Below are 19,116 nucleotides of genomic sequence, written 5' to 3'. Positions count from 1 at the left end.
AATAGCATTAAAATATTTGCCTCCCACAAGGGGGGTTGCAGCCTAAATTCTATAAGGACATGATGGCTTTCTCCTTACACAATTGCTCTGCATACTCAGTCCAGTCTGTTTCCTCCCTCCCCACCCCACAGGGTGTGAAATGTGATCAGAGCCACCGCTGCCATTCCCAGCCAGCATGACTCAGGCCAAAAGAACCAGAAATAAATAAATAAATCAACACATGAAGCTTATGGCCTTAAAGAAATAACAGCTTCTGTGCCCACAAACCCACATTCATCACATATGGGGGCTGTGCATCAATCTGATACAACAGAAAGGGCTCCGGAGTCAGAGCTCTGGAATCTAAGGATGCCGGTTCAAATCCTAACCACTTTATCACCTTAAGCAAGTCACTTAACCTCTTGGACTGCCCAGAGGAAAAATGGGAAGACTGAATGTTCCAAGTGCCCCGCTATTTATGATGAGTCACTTTGCCTCCTTGTTGGCCCTCCAGGTCCTCATTTCTAAAATTAGAGGGTTGGACTGAATGGAAAGAAGGAAGGAAGGAAGATTGGTAGGAAGGAGGGAGGGAAAAAAGGGAGGTAGGTGGAGAGGGGGAAGAGGAAGGGAGGGAGGGGAGGGAGGGGGAGGGAAAGAAGGAAGGAAGGGAGAGAAGAAGGTGGGGAGGAGGGAGAGAGGGAGAGAGGAAGAGAGGAAGGAAGGAAGGAAGGAAGGGAGGAAGATGGTAGTAAGGAGGGAGGGAGGGAGGGAGGAAAAAGAGAGGTAGGTGGAAAAAGGAAAAATGAAGGAAGGGAGGGAGGAACGAAGAAAAAGAGGATGGAAGGAAGGGAACAAGCATTTATTAAGCACCTACTATGTGCCAGGAACTGTGCTAAATGCTTTACAAATATCATCTCGGTTAATCCTCACAACAACCCTGGAAGGTAGATGCTATGATCATCCCCATTTTACAATGGCAGGATCTGAAGCAGATAAAGGCTAAGTGACTGGTACAGGGTCACAAGACTAGTAAGTGTCTGGGGCTGGATTTGAACTCAGGTCTTCCTGACTCCAGACATGGAACTCTATCCATTGTGCTACCTAGTCAGCCTCTGAGATCCTTTTAACATCCACTGGTCCATGCAATTCAGGTGCTTGTAAACCACATTCCCACCAAACAGAAATCCACTTGACAGTTGAGGTCCTCAGACCACTTTTCTCTCCATAAAAGTTGAGCTTCCCACAAAACCCAGGTGACTTCCTACTATGTTGTTCTTTGGTTGTCAATGTGACAGAAATGACAAGGGCTCAAGAATCAGGGCTCCCCGGAAAGGCTATGTCCCCCCCCACACACACACACACATGCTCACACTCATCCACACTAAGGAAAAGTGCTGGGATGCTTGCTGCCCTTGGAAAAGAAACACGGAGGAACCTGAAATGGGGTCAGCAGGACTGAGTACACTCCTCTAACCTCCCAAGGAAAAGTTCTGAGAGTGGGTGAAGGATGATAAGGAAGAGTGGAAGGAGAAGGAGAAGGAAGCCTCCCTTTCACCAGCTCCACTGGAACAAGGATCCAGTCCCCAAAGTTCGGCAAACCAGCAAAAGGTGATTGGTTTTAAAAGGAGGCATTTTCCTTTTCTTTTTTGGTGAGGCAATCGGGGTAAAGTGACTTTCCCAGGGTCACACAGCTAGTAAGCGTCAAGTGTCTGAGACTGGATTTGAACTCAGGTCCTCCTGACTCCAGGGCCAGTACTCTATCTACTGCACCACCTAGCTGACCCTACAGAGGCGTTTTCAAAGAGTCACTGCCCATCCTCAAATCTTTTATGAAGTCATCTCACCACACTCCTAAAATGTGTCTTACCTTATCTAGGAACAAAAATTTAAAGCCAGGGGAGAGCTAAGGGGCCACTGGGTTCAATCCTTTCGTTTTACAGATGAGGAAAATGAAGCTGAGCAAGGTTTAAGGGATCATTTCACTACTTTGTGACTTATTCATCATAATCACAAATTTACAGACAAGGAAACTGAGCCTGAGAGGTTAATATTGGCCCTTGGTCACACAGCTAGAGGCGGATCTCCTGTGTCCGTGCTGTCTCAGGGGGACAGCGAGGTCATGCCATGGTGCACAGAGCTCTGAGCTTGGGGTCAAAAAGACCTGAGTTGAAATTCAGCCTTAGACACTTACTAGCTATGTGACCCTGGCATAGTCACTTAACCCCTGTCTGCTTCAGTTTATTGAACTATAAAATGGGGTTAAGTAGGACCTACTTCCCAAGGTTATTATTGCTGCTGTGAGGATCTAATGAGATAATATTTGTAAAGCACTTAGCAAAGCATCTAGTATGTAATAAATTATAGATAAAAATAAATAAATTATATTATTATATCAACCAGCTTAATAAAAGCTGGTTGGTGGATTAATTGAATGGAAGAATTGGCTGGTGAGCATGGGATCCCAAGGGTGTAGAATTAGGCTCAGCCCAGCCAGGTGCAGTGGATAGAGTGCCAGACCTGGAGTCAAGAACACTCTTCCTGAGTTCAAATCTGGCCTCAGACACTTACTGGCCATGTGACCCTGGGCAAGTCACTGAACTCTGTTTGCCTCAGTTTCTTCATCTGTAAAATGAGCTGGAGCAGGACATGGCAAAACCACTCCAGGATCTCTACAAAGAAAACCCCAAACGGGGTCACGAAGAGTCAGACATGACTGAAACAACTGAATAACAATAGATGAAGAGAATGGTCACAGCAGTCATGCATGCCCCCTTAAACATACCTCCCAGGATGCTTTTGAGGGGGTCCTCCCCAGGTACAACCCTGGCTTAGGCCCTGCTGTAGACCTGAAGTGTCTCTACGGACACTTGTCTTAATTTTCCTTCATCTCCCATGAGCTTCCTTACATAGGAACCTCAGCTCCCATCAAAAGGCCACAACGCACATGGTGACCGTGTAGCCACATGGAAACACAATCCTTTTTCCAAAACAGTTTCTCAAAGGCTGCCCATTAAAAGGACCAGAACCCTTGCTAACAAGTCTGTCTGTATGTTCCCAGTAAGGTCCCAGATGACTTCCAATAGTCAGCACAACCTTTGTTATGGGTACCCGTGATGTGTACATTCCAAATCTCCCTGGTTTAAATGAATTATTTTGTATTTACTTTGTCTATATATTTATAAATGCTTATGTGAGAGTCAGCTTCCCAGAGTGGACAGAGGGTCGGCATCAAAGCCAGGAAGAGCTTGGTTCAAGTCTCTCCCCCGTCACATACTGGATTCAGAACTGTGGTCCCTTAAACTCTGTGTTCTGGGCAAATCTTGAAGGCTGGAAATTACAGAGAAGGTGATGACCTCTATAGAAATGGCTGAGCCACAGGCTGAGATCCTTCCAAGCAAACAGGATATTAGCAGCTGGTAAAGAAACTTATTCTAGTGAGTTAAGCGACACACTGATGCCCAGTAGAGTTCTTCCAATGCAGAAGGGTCAGTGATTCCCGCCTATAAAATATGTTCTTTGCTGAACATTGACTCATCCAAGGATCCGGTCCCTAGGCATGAAGACTCTTAAGAACAAGCCACTAAAACCAACAGATAAGTGTCCTTGGTAATAACAATGTATGGTATCCATCCCACAAAGGACACTGAGTCATCAGCCCACTGGAGACACAGAAAAAAGCCAATCTCAAAATGCTCAATCATTGAATTTGCTTTCCAAAGGAAACAGTAAAAACACTGATCTGCCAAAATCCAAATCAAGGCATCCAGACACCTTGGGGTTTTTTGTGTGTTTGTGTGTGTTTTGTGTTTTGTGTTTGTTTTGTTTTGTTTTGTTTTAATGGGGGATTGGCTCCCGATTAAGCCGGAAGCAAGACAGGTGTGAGAAGCCTTTGGTCCATATGCTCAGATATCTTTCCTGTGTTCCACTTCAAGAGGTTTTTTTGTCTGTGTGTGTGTGTGTGTGAGAGACAGAGGAATAATTCTAACTCTCCACAAATGTCACGTTCTAACAGTTTTTCTGATGATGGTAACAGGAAGTTAACATGGGAGAGGGGGAAAGGACAGAAAGAAGATAAAAGTGGCCAGTCAAGACGGGACATCGAATTAAAGACTGGCTAAAATGCCTCCCGATGGCCCGAAAGACACATTAGGTTCTTGAAAAGCACACCAAGGAACCGTGGTCTAGAACATCCTTCCAAGCTGGGAAGCCTGGAATACGAGCATCTGAGGATCCGCTCAGGTAGGCATTGGGTGACGGTTGTTTTTCAGTCACGGTAATGGACAATGACCGCTGAATGGTGGAAAGTGTGTTGGATTGGGAGGTAAAGGACTCATGTGAACTGATGCAAAGGGAAGGCAGCAGAACCAGGAAAACCAAAGACCCAATAATGTAAATGAAACGAACCCCCCGCAAATTGCAGCTGAATGCTGTGTAATTATAGCGATTGAATTTGGACTGAGAGAAGAGAGAATAGACCTCCCCACATGCTTTGCAGGGACCAAGAATACGGGTGGGATCAATAATTTACTGGCTATAATTTTAAAAGTTCTACCTTGGGGCATCTAGGGGGTGCAGTGGATAAAGCACTGTCCCTGGATTCAGGAGGACCTGAGTTCAAATCCGGCCTCAGACTCTTGACACTTACTAGCTGTGTGACCCTGGGCAAGTCACTTAACCCCCATTGCCTCACACACAAAAAAGTTCTACCTTCTGCAAAATAATAATATTAATAATTAATAATAATAATATACCAGATAACTTGACTGATAAGTTGGTTAGTTTTAGTTAGACTTGCTTTCATTCCTCTCTTTCTTTTTTATTCTTTGTTATAAGAGATAATTCTTGGGGAAGAGAAGGAGAGGTATTTGGGGAAATAAAGGCAATATAAAAACAAGTGTCAATAATTTTTTTAAATGTATGTAGCCTGAGGGGCGGCTAGGTGGCACAGTGGATAAAGCACCATCCCTGGATTCAGGAGTACCTGAGTTCAAATCTGGCCTCAGACACTTGACACTTACCAGCTGTGTGACCCTGGGCAAGTCACTTAACCCCCATTGCCCCGCAAAAAAAAAAGAAAAGAAAATGTATGTAGCCCTTACCTTACAGGGTTATTGTGAGGATCAAATGAGATAGTATTTTTGAGACTTATCAAGGCCAGTAGTGATGGGTATGACAGGGTTGGACTAGTGGAGCTCTGAGGTGTCCTCTGCCTTAATCAATCAATAAACATTTATTAATGTTTATTAGTGTGTGAGGCACTATACTAAGTCTATGACTCCATGGCCCTGTGTGATCTGGGGCAAGTGACTTAACCTCTCTTGGTCTCGATTCAATCTAGAAAGTAAGAGGGTTGGGATGGGGAATAATTAATTTAAAATAGCTAGCATTCATAAAAAGCACTTTAAGTTTTACAATGCGCTTTACAAAGATGGTTTCTGAGGTTGTTTCCAACTCTAGACAGAGATGACTTTATGATACTATATGACCCCCGAGGCCTCAATTTCCCCATCTATAAAATGGGAAGGTTGGAATTCTGTTCCAAAAGGGCCCCGGAATCCCTTTGTTGAGATACAAAACCTGAACCTCTACATAAACCACCATGCAGACCTTGCTGTGTGTCTGCAATAAAACCAGGTATATCCGTTTTAAATGACTTCTAAAGCCAGTGGAGAAATGATTGCCAAAGAAGAAGGAATATAAAAGGAAGAAATCATTTCCAGGCTTCTAATGGAGAAACAACGGAGGGCACCCACAGGACGAGTCCTTCTCCTCTTCCCTAAACCAACCAACGTCCTCCTAACCCGCCATGATAAAACTCACCAATAGCCTATGAAGTTATTCTTAGCACAATGTTTTGAAACCAAAACCCTCACTGGCCTGTTAGATGGACTGTGCATAAGTTCACTCTTTAGCCGTTGCTGCTGGTGCTGGCTCTCTCTGTCCCCTCCACGGCTCACAGTCATCCTTGCAGGGCCCTTGGTGAACATCTGGGGACATTTAACCACTGATTGGAAATTTAGCCTTCTGATTTCCCGTTAAATACAAGGCACAGGAAAACAAACAGCACTTGCTTTACAGTCGGCCTTGTCAGTCATCCAAGCTCCAGTGCAGCCCATAGAACTGCCTGTGGTTTCGTGGCGGAGATCCAAAAATGTTTGGACCATATTAAAAAAGGGAGGGGGGCAAAAGAATAAGCCAGATTTTGGCATCCCTGGCCTCTTCGACTCTACCCCTCCTACTCCCTTTCTTAGAAATGCATAAATGGCTTTTAATTGCCAGGCTCATTCCTGGTATTAATTTTGCTTTTTCATAGAATCTCAAGAGTTGGAAAGGGCTTTTGAGGGCATATTGTCTAACCTCATTAGGATAAAATTTTGGTTTGTTTCTAATATAAAACCAAGAGCAAAGAATTGGGTTTCACTCCTTTATTCGTACTATATTAACTCAACATTTCTTTGAGCTTTGCTGAACAGGGGTCATTTCTCTAGTTAACACAACCATAGCCAGTTTCTACTTCCATTAGTTTGTTGGGTTTTTTTTGGTTTTTTTTTATGGGGGGGGGCAGGGAGAAGCAGGGCAATGTGAGTTAAGTGACTTGCCCAGGGTCACACAGATAGTGTCAAGTGTCTGAGACTGGATTTGAACTCAGGTCCTCCTTTATCCACTACGCCACCTAGCTGCCCCTACTTCTGTTAGTTTTAAGGGGTTATAATAATCACAGCATCATAAAAGTTAGTTTTATCTAGTGACTGATTCACCCAGGGGTTCTTAACTTTGCTCTAACTTTAAGCATATTTTCTTTTTTGTTGTTGTTTTTGTTTGTTTGTTTGTTTGTGGAGCAATGAAGGTTAAGTGACTTGCCCAAGGTCACAGAGCTGGTAAATGTCAAGTGTCTGAGGCTGAATTTTAACTCAGGTCCTCCTGAATCCAGGGCTGGTGCTTTATCCACGGTGCCACCTAGCTGCCCCCTTTAAGTATATATATTTTTTAAAAATATTGTACTAGCTAAATTTCAACATAATTGGCTTCTTTAATAATCCTCTGTGTTTTATTTTATGCTTTTAAGGACCTGATTTTGAGAAGGGTCCATAGGCTTCAGCATATTGCTATAGATATTCAGCAGATTGCCCCAAAATAGTTCAGGATGCCTACTTAGTTCAATGTGATCCCTTTATACTGAGGAGGCACTAAGGTTTTTGACTCACCTAAGACTATGTGAGGAGTTAGTGGCAAAGCTACAGCTAGACCCTCAGATCTTCTGCTCTTCCTCAGATCTACTCGATGAAAAGCAAAAAGCCTGAGGAATCTTAGGGGAAATAAATTACTTTCACAGACCTCAATGATTAATCACTAGAAAAGGAAAAACAAAAGCAGGAAGTGCCAATAGTGACAGCCAGAAGTTGTTCCTCCTCACTAATTGACACTTTTACCTACTTAACCTTCAACATCATCTTTTTTTCTCTTTGCAGATGTCATGATGTAGAGGATAGAAGGTGAGGCCAGCCTCAGATCAAGGAAGACCTGTGTGCTCCTACCACCTCTGACACAAACTAGCTGTGTGTTCTCAAACAAGCCGCTAACCTCTCAGGGTTCCGGGCCACTCTCTAAAATGTCAAGTTTTAGTTTTTAAACTTTAGTTTAAAACTTTAAGTTGCCTACCTGTATTAGTGGAGGGGATTTCCATACCAGGAGTCCCCTGCATTGATCCACTGACGAAATCCCAGTTCTAAACACCCTCCCTTCCACCCAGTCAAAAATTGGGCAGCTAGGTGGTGCAATGGATAGGACACTGGACCTGGAGTCAGGAGCACCTGAGTTCAAATTTGTCCTCAGACCCTCGATGCTTACTTGTGACCCTGGGTAAGTCACTTAACCCTGACTAACTCACCAAAAAAAAAAAAGTGTGCACAGATCAATTAATTAAACTCTCCTAATCTGGAGATGTCCTCCAAAATCAGAAGATCAGTATTTTTAAGGGCCTCTTCAGAATTTCTTGCTGGTCCGAGGAGCCCAAATGTGTGGTTTCCAGGAGCCATGAGTACTTGTTGGATTTTCATTTCCAAATATAGTACACTAATAGTAGGAAGCCAAAGATGGAAAACCCATTCACCATGTGTGTGCCCAACAAAGACTGAAACAATGAGAGATGTTTCAAAAGTCAATTAAATAAAAAGATAGCATCAGAAAGCTCTGTCAAAGACTTGCTACTAGTAAGTTTTAAATGCACCCTTTTCACACATTTTGGAGTTTAAGTCTTGGTCATCTCTTCAGCTGGTCACCTTGATCTCCCCTGACCAAAAAGGTTTTGGAGTTGTTGTTTTTTTCCTTTGGTTCTTTGCTAGAATGGTTTGTTATGACCAGGAAGGCTAAATATAACCATTTGAAAGCTAGGCCGTCCCCAGGGATGATATCCACTGCAAGAAAATCCAAATTCTTCTATTAATGATTTAGCATGGGGGCAGCTAGGTGGCACAGTGGATTGAGCACCAGCCCTGGAGTCAGGAGTTCAAATCCGGCCTCAGACACTTGACAACTTACTAGCTGTGTGACCCTGGACAAGTCACTTAACCTCAACTGCCTCACCAAAAAAAAAAAAAAAAAAGATTTAGCATGGCATAGCAGATAGGACATTGAATTTTGAATCAAGAGAACCTGAGTTCAAATTCCACCTCAGACAAGTACTAGTAATGTGACTCAAGACAAATCATTTCAACTCTGCGCCTCAGTTTCAACATCTGTAAAGTGAGGGGGTAAACTCAATGGTCTCTAAGGTCATCTTTTAATCTGTGATCCTATAATTCTATGTTCTTACAGTTTTGAAAAGCAAGTTTCATACTGACAAAGCCCCGGGTTCAAAACTCACTTCAGATGTTTACTTGGTTAAGTGATTCTGGGCAAGTCACTTAAAGGGCTTAGCAAACCTTAAAATACCATCCAGATGTGAGCTGTATCACCCAATGTAGAATTTACAAGGCAAGCGTATTTGCTTTTCTAGTGTCTTTGGACCTCCTAACTCTCTTTTTTCTTCTCTTCTTTCTTTCTTTCTTTTTCTTTTTTTTTTTTTTTTTTTGGTGAGGCAGTTGGGGTTAAGTGACTTGCCCAGGGTCACACAGCTAGTAATTGTTAAGTGTCTGAGGCCGGATTTGAACTCAGGTCCTCCTGAATCCAGGGCCGGTGCTCTATCTACTGTGCCACCTAGCTGCCCCCTTTCTTTCTTTGTTTCTTTGTTTCTTTCTTTTTTTTGTGAGGCAGTGAGGGTTAAGTGACTTGGCCAGGGTCACACACCTAGTAAGTGTTAAGTGTCTGAGGCCGGATTTGAACTCAAGGTCCTCCTGAATCCAGGGCTCGTGCTTCATTCCACTGTGCCATCTAGCTGCTCCCTGGACCTCCTAACTCTCAATGAGAAAAGAGCCAATCTGTTCACCAGCTCTGTCTAAGATTCCAAATGTCACGAGATCTCAGCCAGCCTATACCCTACGGTTGTCCAAGCCAGAATATTGAATTTTAGAAGTAGATGGGACCTCAAGAGCCAACAGCTTCTTACATAACCTTTCCAATGATTTCTTAAACTTTATATTTTCAGAATGACCTAACTTGAATCTTTAAGAAGGGCGGGGGCGGGGGGGGGTGTGGAGAATGGGGTTTGGTTCCCTGATTCCATCCAGGTGATGAAGACTTCTACTCTCCAATCTATAAATCACTTCTAAGTTTGTCTCCTCTTCCTTTATTTTGTGGGATGTGTGTGTGTGTGTATTTCATATACAAAAAATCCACCACTTGGAAACTCTGCCCCAAGCGCCTACCATCAATCTTCAGGCTGCTACTGCTTCCTAGGTAACCAGCATAACTGTATAAATGAATAGCACATGGCCGAGAGAAACAAAACTCCACCTCTCTGCCCCACATGCTCCCTCTTCCCCATATTTTGGAAAACTGAAAAGCATGTCCAAGATTTAGCAGCAGAGAAAGACTGTAAAAAGCGTGTGTGTGTGTGTGTGTGTGAGAGAGAGAGAGAGAGAGAGAGAGAGGGAGAGAGAGAGAGAGAGAGAGAGAGGAGAGAAGGAGACAGAGAAGAAGAAGAAGAGGAAGAAGAAGAAAAAGAGGGGAAAAAATCCTAAAAGGAATGATAGGGGCAGCTAGGTGGTGCAATGGATAGAGCACCGGCCCTAGAGTCAGGAAGAGCTGAGTTCAAATCTGGCCTCAGACACTTGACACTTACTACCTGTGTGACCCTGGGCAAGTCACTTAACTCCAATTGTCCCCCCCACACACACACACCCCAAAAAAAGAGGGAATGATAATGTGGCATAAGATTTTAGTTCTCCTTTATGTCCATAAAACTCATCCTAAGATTTCACCCATTATGAGTTATGAGAACACCAAAGAGGCGTCTTCCCTCTATCAGTAAGTTCATCACACCTCATTTTAAAGTACCTTTTTGAAGTTTAAAAGTAAAAAATTGGGGAGTCCCTTTTTTCCCACTCTACCTAAGTAAAATGTGAATCTGTTCAGAATGGGAAGATGTCATTCCAGACCAAAACAATCTCCCTAAAGGATTCACATTGGTCCCAGGGGGCAGAACCAGAAGTGACAGTTCGCTTATTGAAAAGAGTCCAATAGCGGCACGAAGTGCAGAAAAACTTTCTAACAATGAGAGCCATCTAAGAGTAGAACGGGCTGCCTTGAGAGGGCTTGGTCTCCCCCTCCTTGGAGGTCTTCTGGGAGAGGCCGGATAGCTGCTTGTCGAGTATACTGCCACGGAGATTCCTTTCTTGTAGAGGTTGGACAACATGGTCTCTTTCAACTCCAAAATTCCATGATTCTGTGACTTATCTACTACTGTTCAATCCACACCTCAACAAGGTGTCTCAGAGTGCAGAGGACTGGGAGAAGGCAAGACCAAAGACAGAAAAGCAAGCTCCCTCTCCTCTTTTTTCTCTGTACCACTCATTGAGTAATTTTGCAAAAGTCTGCAGTGATCTTCATCTCTTCTACAGGTCTCTTAAGGTCTTCAAGTAAAAGACGTCAGATGAGCAGGTTTAATGAGTTAGGGTCATAAATCATAAAGCTAGATCCAGAAACACCCTCAGAAGACATCTAGTCCAAGCCTCTTACCTTATAATTGAGGTAAGATTAAACGACGTGCCCAAAGGTAACATGGACACTATTCAACTTGGATCTGAAGAACATGGTTTGGGGTTTTTTATGTGGCAGGAATCCTTGGGTGCGACTGTCACCAAAAAAAGCATTCGATGTTGTTTCAACATTGACACTGATTTCTGAAAGGGGGAGGGGGTTTCTATCAGAATGAAATGACTTGAACCTAGTCTGAGAAGTCTTCCCTCACTCACTATCTGCAGATCTGAGACCCAGAATGGGAAACAGATATTCCAACATCTCTTACTGGCCACAGAGAAATAAGAAAATAAAATGGAAGGAAATGGTTGTCCTTAAGGGAGTCTGAAAACAGATATAGGCATCAGGTGTCTTAGAATTTAAAGTCCCTTTCTGTTCACAATGGCTCCTTTATGGTGGTTCTGTGGAACAAGGACCACATCTGGAGACAGAAGACACAGGTTCAGATGCTGGCTCTGTCTGTGCCACCTGTGTGACTGCAGTCAAGTTAATTAACCTCCCCAGGACTCAGTTTCCTCCTCTGTAAAATGAAGGGGTTGGACCAGAGGTTCCTTCCAGACCTAAGTTGAAGATCTATCCTTAGATTGTTGCTTATAAGTCTTGCAATGTCCAATGATGGACCATGTATCTGTGATCCAAGGACCGCCTAGGTAGGTTCAGAGAAGTCAGCACCAGCTTGTCAAAGGGTAAAGGATTTTTTGGTAAGAATTACTTTCAAAGAACATTTATTGAATTTAGGGGGGAATGGAGGGGCAGCAGCACCATGTCAGTGGACAGTGGTGGCAGTCCCCACAACAAAAAATGCCAGACCCTTGATCTGCTGAAATATGATCATGACCATAATAATAACATTATGGTTCTCCAAAGAAATGGGTGTGAGAGTCACTATGAGTCAAATCCCATGATGACAGGGGCAAGGACCAAGCCTTTCTAAAGTAGCTGAGATTTGGTCAGCACTGTGTAAGCCCTGCACCTTATAGATTAAAAATATTAAATAGTCAATGATAAAATACAACAAACATCATTTATCGCTGTGATCTTCAGTTTTGTTCCATAGAAACTGGTTTGGAAAAGGAACTCTGCTGACTTTGGGCAAGTCACTAAGCCTCTGTAGAGGCCTCGGTTTGCTCATTTGTAAAAATCCTGGGCCAGAGGACCAGTCTCATATTCCTCCTAGCTCTCAACTCAATGATCTCTTGATTTCTTCAATTATCATTTTAGATTAGTGCTAATTTCTATGTCAATTTAAAGTATACCAGACATATACTGGGGCAGCTAGGTGACTCCATGAATACAGCATAGGACCTGGAGTCAAGAAGACTTGAGTTCAAATTCAGCCTTGGACACTGCCTAGCTGTGTGGCCCTAGGTAAATCACTAGCTCTGAGGCCCCTTCCTGCTCTACATTTATGATCCCTAGAAAAGTTACTTCCCTTCCCTGACTCCATTTCCTCATCTGTAAGATGATGGGACTGACCTCTGAGGCACCGGTTTCCAGTTCTGGATCGAGGATCCTGAGTCAACATAACCCTGAGACGAGAACAGCAACCACAGAAGAGACAATGACAGAGAAAGAAGGGACCTCTAGACTAACTTGTAGTTGGAAAAATACCCCTAAGTAGTCCTCAAATTCCTGCTCAAGGACCTCACTATCTCTCTTTTTTGTTTGTTTTTTGGGGGGACCTGGGGTTAAGTGGCTTGCCCAAGGTCACTCACACAGCTAGAAGTGTCTGAGGCCAGATTTTTATTTTTTTTATTTATTTTTTTTTTAGTGAGGCAATTGGGGTTAAGTGACTTGCCCAGGGTCGCACAGCTAGTAAGTGTTAAGTGTCTGAGGCCGGATTTGAACTCAGGTACTCCTGACTCCAGGGCCGGTGCTCTATCCACCGCGCCACCTAGCTGCCCCTCTGAGGCCAAATTTGAACTCATGAAGATGAGTCTTCTGGCCTCCAGGCCCAGCACTCTATTCACTGTACCACCTAACTGCCCCCAGAAGTCGCAAAGAGGCCAATTTAAGCCTGATGTCAGGAATGATGTTTTAGCAAAGTGGAGAGACGGGAAGGGGTAGGTTCTCCCTTCAAGCAGAGGTTGGCTGAGTCCTCACTCATCAGATGAGGAGATTTTCTTGGGCACAGACTAGATGACCAAGGATGTCCCTTCCAATTGTGAAATTCTATTATTTACAGGACCCTTAATTTTAATATGCCTCCCTCAGACATGGGCATACAAGCACCCGGGCTCCACTGAGGTGTTTATAATTAAGAATACAAGTCAGGGGCAGCTAGGTGGCACAGTGGATAGAGCACCGGCCCTGGAGTCAGGAGTACCTGAGTTCAAATCGGGCCTCAAACACTTTACACACTTACTAGCTGTGTGACCCTGGGCAAGTCACTTAACCCCAATTGCCTCACTAAAAAAAAAAAAAAAGAATACAAGTCTATCTTCCCAACATATCTACAAAGTTAGGATAAAATGAACCCTTCAGAAATCTCGCTGACCTCAGACATTCTTGAGCCAACATACTTTTCACGGAAATAGAGATCAACCCAACAGATCCAGTCTCTGACTTGCAACATAAATTTTCCCTGGGCCATGATAATGGGGAGTATTACAAAGGTGTTGGAAAGTAAGGGTGTGTGTGTGTGTGTGTGTGTGTGTGTGTGTGTATGTGTGACCACGCACCTCCCAACCACAGAGAGTGATTAGGAGTAACAACCTAATTACTAAATGATTCGTGGCCCCTTGTGGTTTCACATGTGGGAACCTCTTAGCCACCAGTTAAATTAAAGCTCTGGGGGCAGATAGGTGGTGCAGTGGATGAAGCACCGGCCCTGGATTCAGGAGTTCCTGAATTCAAATCCGGCCTCAGACACTTGACACTTACTAGCTGTGTGACCCTGGGCAAGTCACTTAACCCCCATTGCCTCACCCAAAAAAAAAAAAAATTCAAGCTCTTAACTGGCAAATCTTTGAGATTTTTAAAAACTAGACTTCGTCTACACGTGGAAGGAAGTCATGTCATGAATTACTTTCAACCTCCTACTGCCAGTTTTACCGGAGATCCTGAAGGCAGAAATACTCAGAGCTTAGGTCTTCACTTGTCCCAAACGCCCTCTGTTCCATCCTACTTAGGAGGGGCCAAAATTCGAAGGCTTAGGGCTGCAGGTCGAGGTCCTAACAGAAACTGTGAGCTATTTCTGCAAGGAGGCCGTCATGCTCATCATCAGACATGATATCATACCCCAAAAATCCCATCTAAACAACGCGTCTACTTCATGACAACCGGCAAACTTGGATGTGCTGGCAAATGAAGAGGCTGTGATTTACAAACAGTAGGTAATGTTTGGATCTCTCCACAGACGCAGTGTTCTTACAGAACAGAAATGACTTCACTGGGGAGCTGCCCGTAGCAGAGGCTGGAGGAATCCTCCTATCAGAACGGAGGCCCGTCTTATAGACAAAATAAGATAGTACCATGCGTGTTTATTTTGTGGTCCCAGACCACACATCAAGGGGCTATTTACAATGTTTATAATGCTCTTGGTGCCATAAGGGTAGACCGAGGGCTGAAATGAAAACTCAGGCCACACAAGTGTTTCTGATGACCCGCCTGCTGGGGTTCCTTAGCCATCGGCCTTCACCAAAATTCCATATGGGAACTTTCTCCAAAGGCCTGGCCAGGCTTCCTAACACCTTACACGAATGTACACCAAAAATGTCACTTTCTACTAATATTTTTTTTTTTAAATAGGGGTGGGAGTGGAATTGCTCTCATAAAAGAAGCTTACACTCTCTCTCTCTCTCTCTTTTTTTTTTGTTTGGTGAGGCAATTGGGGTTAAGTGATTTGCCCAGGGTCACACAGCTAATAAGTGTTAAGTGTCTGAGGCTGCATTTGAACTCTGGTCTTCCTGACTCCAGGGCTGGTACTCTATCCACTGTGCCACCTAGCTGCCCCTTACACACTCTCAAGTACAGAGGATCTAAGAGCAGAAAAAACCTTGGAGATTGTTTGGTTCATTCAACCCCTCATTTTACGGATGGGGAAACCGAGGCCCAGAGACTTGCCCAAGAAAAGGGAATGGACCTGGGATTTCATTAGTAGGGGATTCCTCAGCTCCACCAACACACCTCTGCCTAAAACACTGGTGTCAAAATCAAATAGAAACTGATGCCTACACTCCTGAATACGGACCTTTTCTTGTTGTTTTTAGAAAACCACAAATGAACATTATCTATGTTGTACTATTGGAGAAGGAAATGGAAAACCAGCACCTCTACCAGGAAAACACCCAAATGGGGTTACAAACTTGAAAACAACTTCATAACAACAAAATGCTGTACTATATTTTTGTTTATGTTATTAAACATTTTCCAATTACATTCTTATCTGATTCAGGCATCTGGTGGACTGTGGGTTTGACACCAGTGCTCTAAGTTTATAAGTGACTTTCATGAAAGAACTGGAAGTCAGGGGCAGCTAGGTTGGGCAGTGGATAAAGCACTGGCCCTGGATTCAGGAGGACCTGAGTTCAAATTTGACCTCAGACACTTGACACTAGCTGTGTGACCCTAGGCAAGTCACTTAACCCTCATTGCCAAAAGAAGGAAGGAAGGAAGGAAAAGAAAGAAAGAAAGAAAGAAAGAAAGAAAGAAAGAAAGAAAGAAAGAAAGAAAGAAAGAAAGAAAGAAAGAAAGAAAGAAAGAAAGAAAGAAAGAAAGAAAGAAAGAAAGAATATTGGAATTCAAACCCAGATCTTCCTGGCTCCAAGGCCAGCTCTCTATCTAGACCACATTGCCCCTCTTGCTTAAGCATGCCTAGACCAAAGCCAGCAACTTGAACCTAAGTCACAGGAACACACATTTGGAGCAGGAAAGGGACCTCTAACATGATCTAGAAAACTGAGACTAGGAGCTGATAAGCAACTTGTTAGAAGGATATACAAATAGTCAAAGAAAGTAGGATCTGAACCCAGGTCCATGGATTTCATATCCGGTGTTCACTCCACTAAGGTAGTAGGGAATACCAGTTCTTCACTGAATCATTAGTTTCAGAGGGTTGTAATGAGCACTTACAAAGAAAAGTCTGGGGACACCAGCAGCAAGCCGCTCAGTCTTTAACTTCCAGACCAAGGGCTGAGGGGAGTTGAGCAGGAACACAACAGACTTCTGATGAATGTGCACTGATGAGATGGGTTTCAAGTGCAGGGTGATCTACAAAAGAACAAAAAGAGGAGAAACATTAGAACCGGGGTATTTTATTAAAACTCCCTCAGGGTGGCGTCTGGAATCCTGATTCCTTCCAGTATTGTTAAGAGGACCATTCCCATACCTTAGGTCAGATTCTGCAAATTTGATTGACTCATTCAAATCAGTGGGTGAGCCTGACCCCAAGCCTAGTAACCAAGAAGAACAGAGACGCGGAACAAATACGGAACTGGGCCAAGGCAAAGACAAGCTGTCTTCCCTGAACTGCCTTAACTCGAGGTCAAATGACTAAGTTGAAAATCAGAGAACAGAAGAAGGCACTGTGGAGGATAACTGGCCCTCAGGATCTCTGGAGAGAATCTTCCTTTTCTCCCTCCCAGGTAAGCTTCCGCCCCTTCAAAGATAAGCAACATCTTGCCAAAGAAAACTAAGAGAAGACAGGAAAGCCAAAAAAATATAGGCCCCATCTTGCATCTCTCCAATTGTTGGTTTCAAGGGGTTTTCCCAAAAAAATAAAGCCCAAAGGACACAGGAACAACAAGAAAATGGATTGTGCCAGGCCTTTGAGAAAAACAGGAAAGAAACATAGATGAGCCCGGACAGGAAATCTCGGCCCTGTTTTCATAAATGCCAAAGAACAATCGCTCCCAGCCTCAGAAAATGCCCCCTGGGCATGACCAGTGATATGCTCTCCCTACCTGGGGCACAGACCCTCCAGATACCTAGTTCCAGAGAACATCTCCACCCTCCCAAGAACTAATCCACTCAACTCCACCCTAAGGTTGAGCTGTCCCAATAGGTGGGTGAGTGGGTGGAAACTCACCTAAAACAAGCCCAAACCAAAATAATCATATTATAATAGCTAACATTTACATGGCACATTAAGGTTTCCCAAGCTTTTACCAAAGAATTCCCTCATTTGAGCCTCAAAGGGACCTTGAAAGATAAATGTTATTCTGCTCATTTTGCAGATGAGAAAACCGAGGCAAAGAGAGGGTTCAGAGTTAGTCACAGACCTAGTAAGCATCTAAGGCAAAACTGGGTCTTCCTGAATTCACATCCTAGAGGCAGCTGGGTGGCTCAGTGGATAGAGTACTGAGTTCAAATTTGGCCTCAGACACTTATTAACCGTGCGACCCTGGCAAGTCATTTAACCTTATTTACCTCATTCATAAAATGAGCTGGAGAAGAAAATGGCAAACCACTTAAGTGTCGTTGCTGAGAAAACCCCAAATGGGGGTCACAAAGAGTCGGACACGACTGAAAATGATTGAATAATGACTCCACACCCAGCACTCTGAGCCCTGTGCCACCTAGACCATCCATCTGAAAACCAGGGCCTCCCCAGACAGCTCACCATCTGTCCTATAGCCCCACCTCACCACCCACCCTCATCTACTTTCCCTCTCTTGCTGTAGGGATTGTAAAGAAATCAATTCTGCTTCTGGAAAGATCAGGTTAATATAGTCCTAGGGTTCCACTTACCATCCTTAGGACCTCCCAGACCAAAACACCCTCCCTGGCCCTCCCAGTGAGAAAGTCAACTCCTTAAGGGGAAGGACTGCTCACTTGCATATTTGTATTCCTGATGCTTAGCACGCAGTAGGCACTTCTTTTTTCTTTCACTCATATGAAAAATTACATTGGATCCTAGGCATTTATCACCTTTCCCCTGGACTATTCTTTTTTTTTTCTCCTAGTGGAGCAATTGGGGTTAAGTGACTTGCCCAGGGTCACACAGCTAGTAAGTGTTAAGTGTGTGAGGTCACATTTGAACTCAGGTCCTCCTGAATCCAGGGCTGGTGCTCTATCCACTGCGCCACCTAGCTGCCCCTCCCCTAGACTATTCTAATGGACTCCTAATTGGTTTTGCTGCCTCCAGACTCTTCTCTCCCTTCTCTCCTCAACATTGGGAGGCTGCTAAAATAATTTTCTTAAAGTACCGGTCTGACTATGTCACTGCCCTGCTCAAAATCCTTCCCTTGCTCCCCACAGCTGCTCAAGTCAAATACAGAGCAGCTTGGCAGACCTTCCAGGCATTTGTCTATCTCTCCTTATCTCTGCTTCTAAGAATCTTCATCTTCCTTCCTTCAAGGCTCGACCTTCCCTGAAACCCCCAGTAGTCATCGGTGCCTTCTCTCTCCTCAAACTACCTGTATACCTGTTGTAGCAGAGGCTGGCTGTTTGGTTGAATTGGGGTATCCTGGGAGCCAGTACCTGTGAGGAATGGTCAGGAGGAGACGCTGAATTCCAAAAGAGGCAGAGATTTCAAAAGCGGCAGTAAATGAGCAGTGAGATCCATCTGCCAGAAAATGCCTGACCAGGGATGAAAACAATGAGGATGCATATTTGTCTCGAATCCTTGGTCGGAGTTATTCATTATTCTAATGATAATATTAAATATTAGATCTAATAATGATTTTTCTTGTTCAGTTGTTTCCGTCTTGTCTGACTCTTCATGACCCAATGTGGTGTTTTGGGGGTTTTTTTTTGGCAAAGATACTTGGAGTGGTTTGCCATTTCCTTCTGCAGCTCATTTTACAGATGAGGAAACTGAGGTAAACAGGATGAAATGACATGCCCAGGGTAACACAGTGTCTGAGGTAGAATTTGAACTCAGGTGCTCCTGATTCCAGAGCCTGCACTCTATCCACTGTGCCACCTGGCTGCCTGGTAACATAATGCTACTAATAATATTAATAATATTCTAATAAAATTCTAATTTTGTCAATTACTTATTAATTAATAACAAACTCGGGTCAGAATTCTTGAAAGCCAGACTGAATGGATTTGAAA

The 19,116-nt window shown here is 43.8% G+C and overlaps 1 protein-coding gene across 1 annotated transcript in view; it reads right to left on the bottom strand.

Annotated features, from left to right (window-relative positions):
• TGFBR3 (transforming growth factor beta receptor 3) overlaps positions 1–19,116 on the bottom strand; it is a 237,697-nt gene that overhangs the window by 76,584 nt on the left and 141,997 nt on the right. Inside the window, exon 4 of the mRNA XM_043963893.1 lies at positions 16,189–16,326. Coding sequence (XP_043819828.1) covers positions 16,189–16,326 — 138 coding nt within the window. The remainder of the gene's footprint in view (positions 1–16,188; positions 16,327–19,116) is intronic.

This window comes from Dromiciops gliroides, chromosome 4, assembly GCF_019393635.1.
Source record: "Dromiciops gliroides isolate mDroGli1 chromosome 4, mDroGli1.pri, whole genome shotgun sequence".
NCBI classification, from domain to species: domain Eukaryota; kingdom Metazoa; phylum Chordata; class Mammalia; order Microbiotheria; family Microbiotheriidae; genus Dromiciops; species Dromiciops gliroides.
This window is presented reverse-complemented; position numbering and strand designations above follow the sequence as displayed.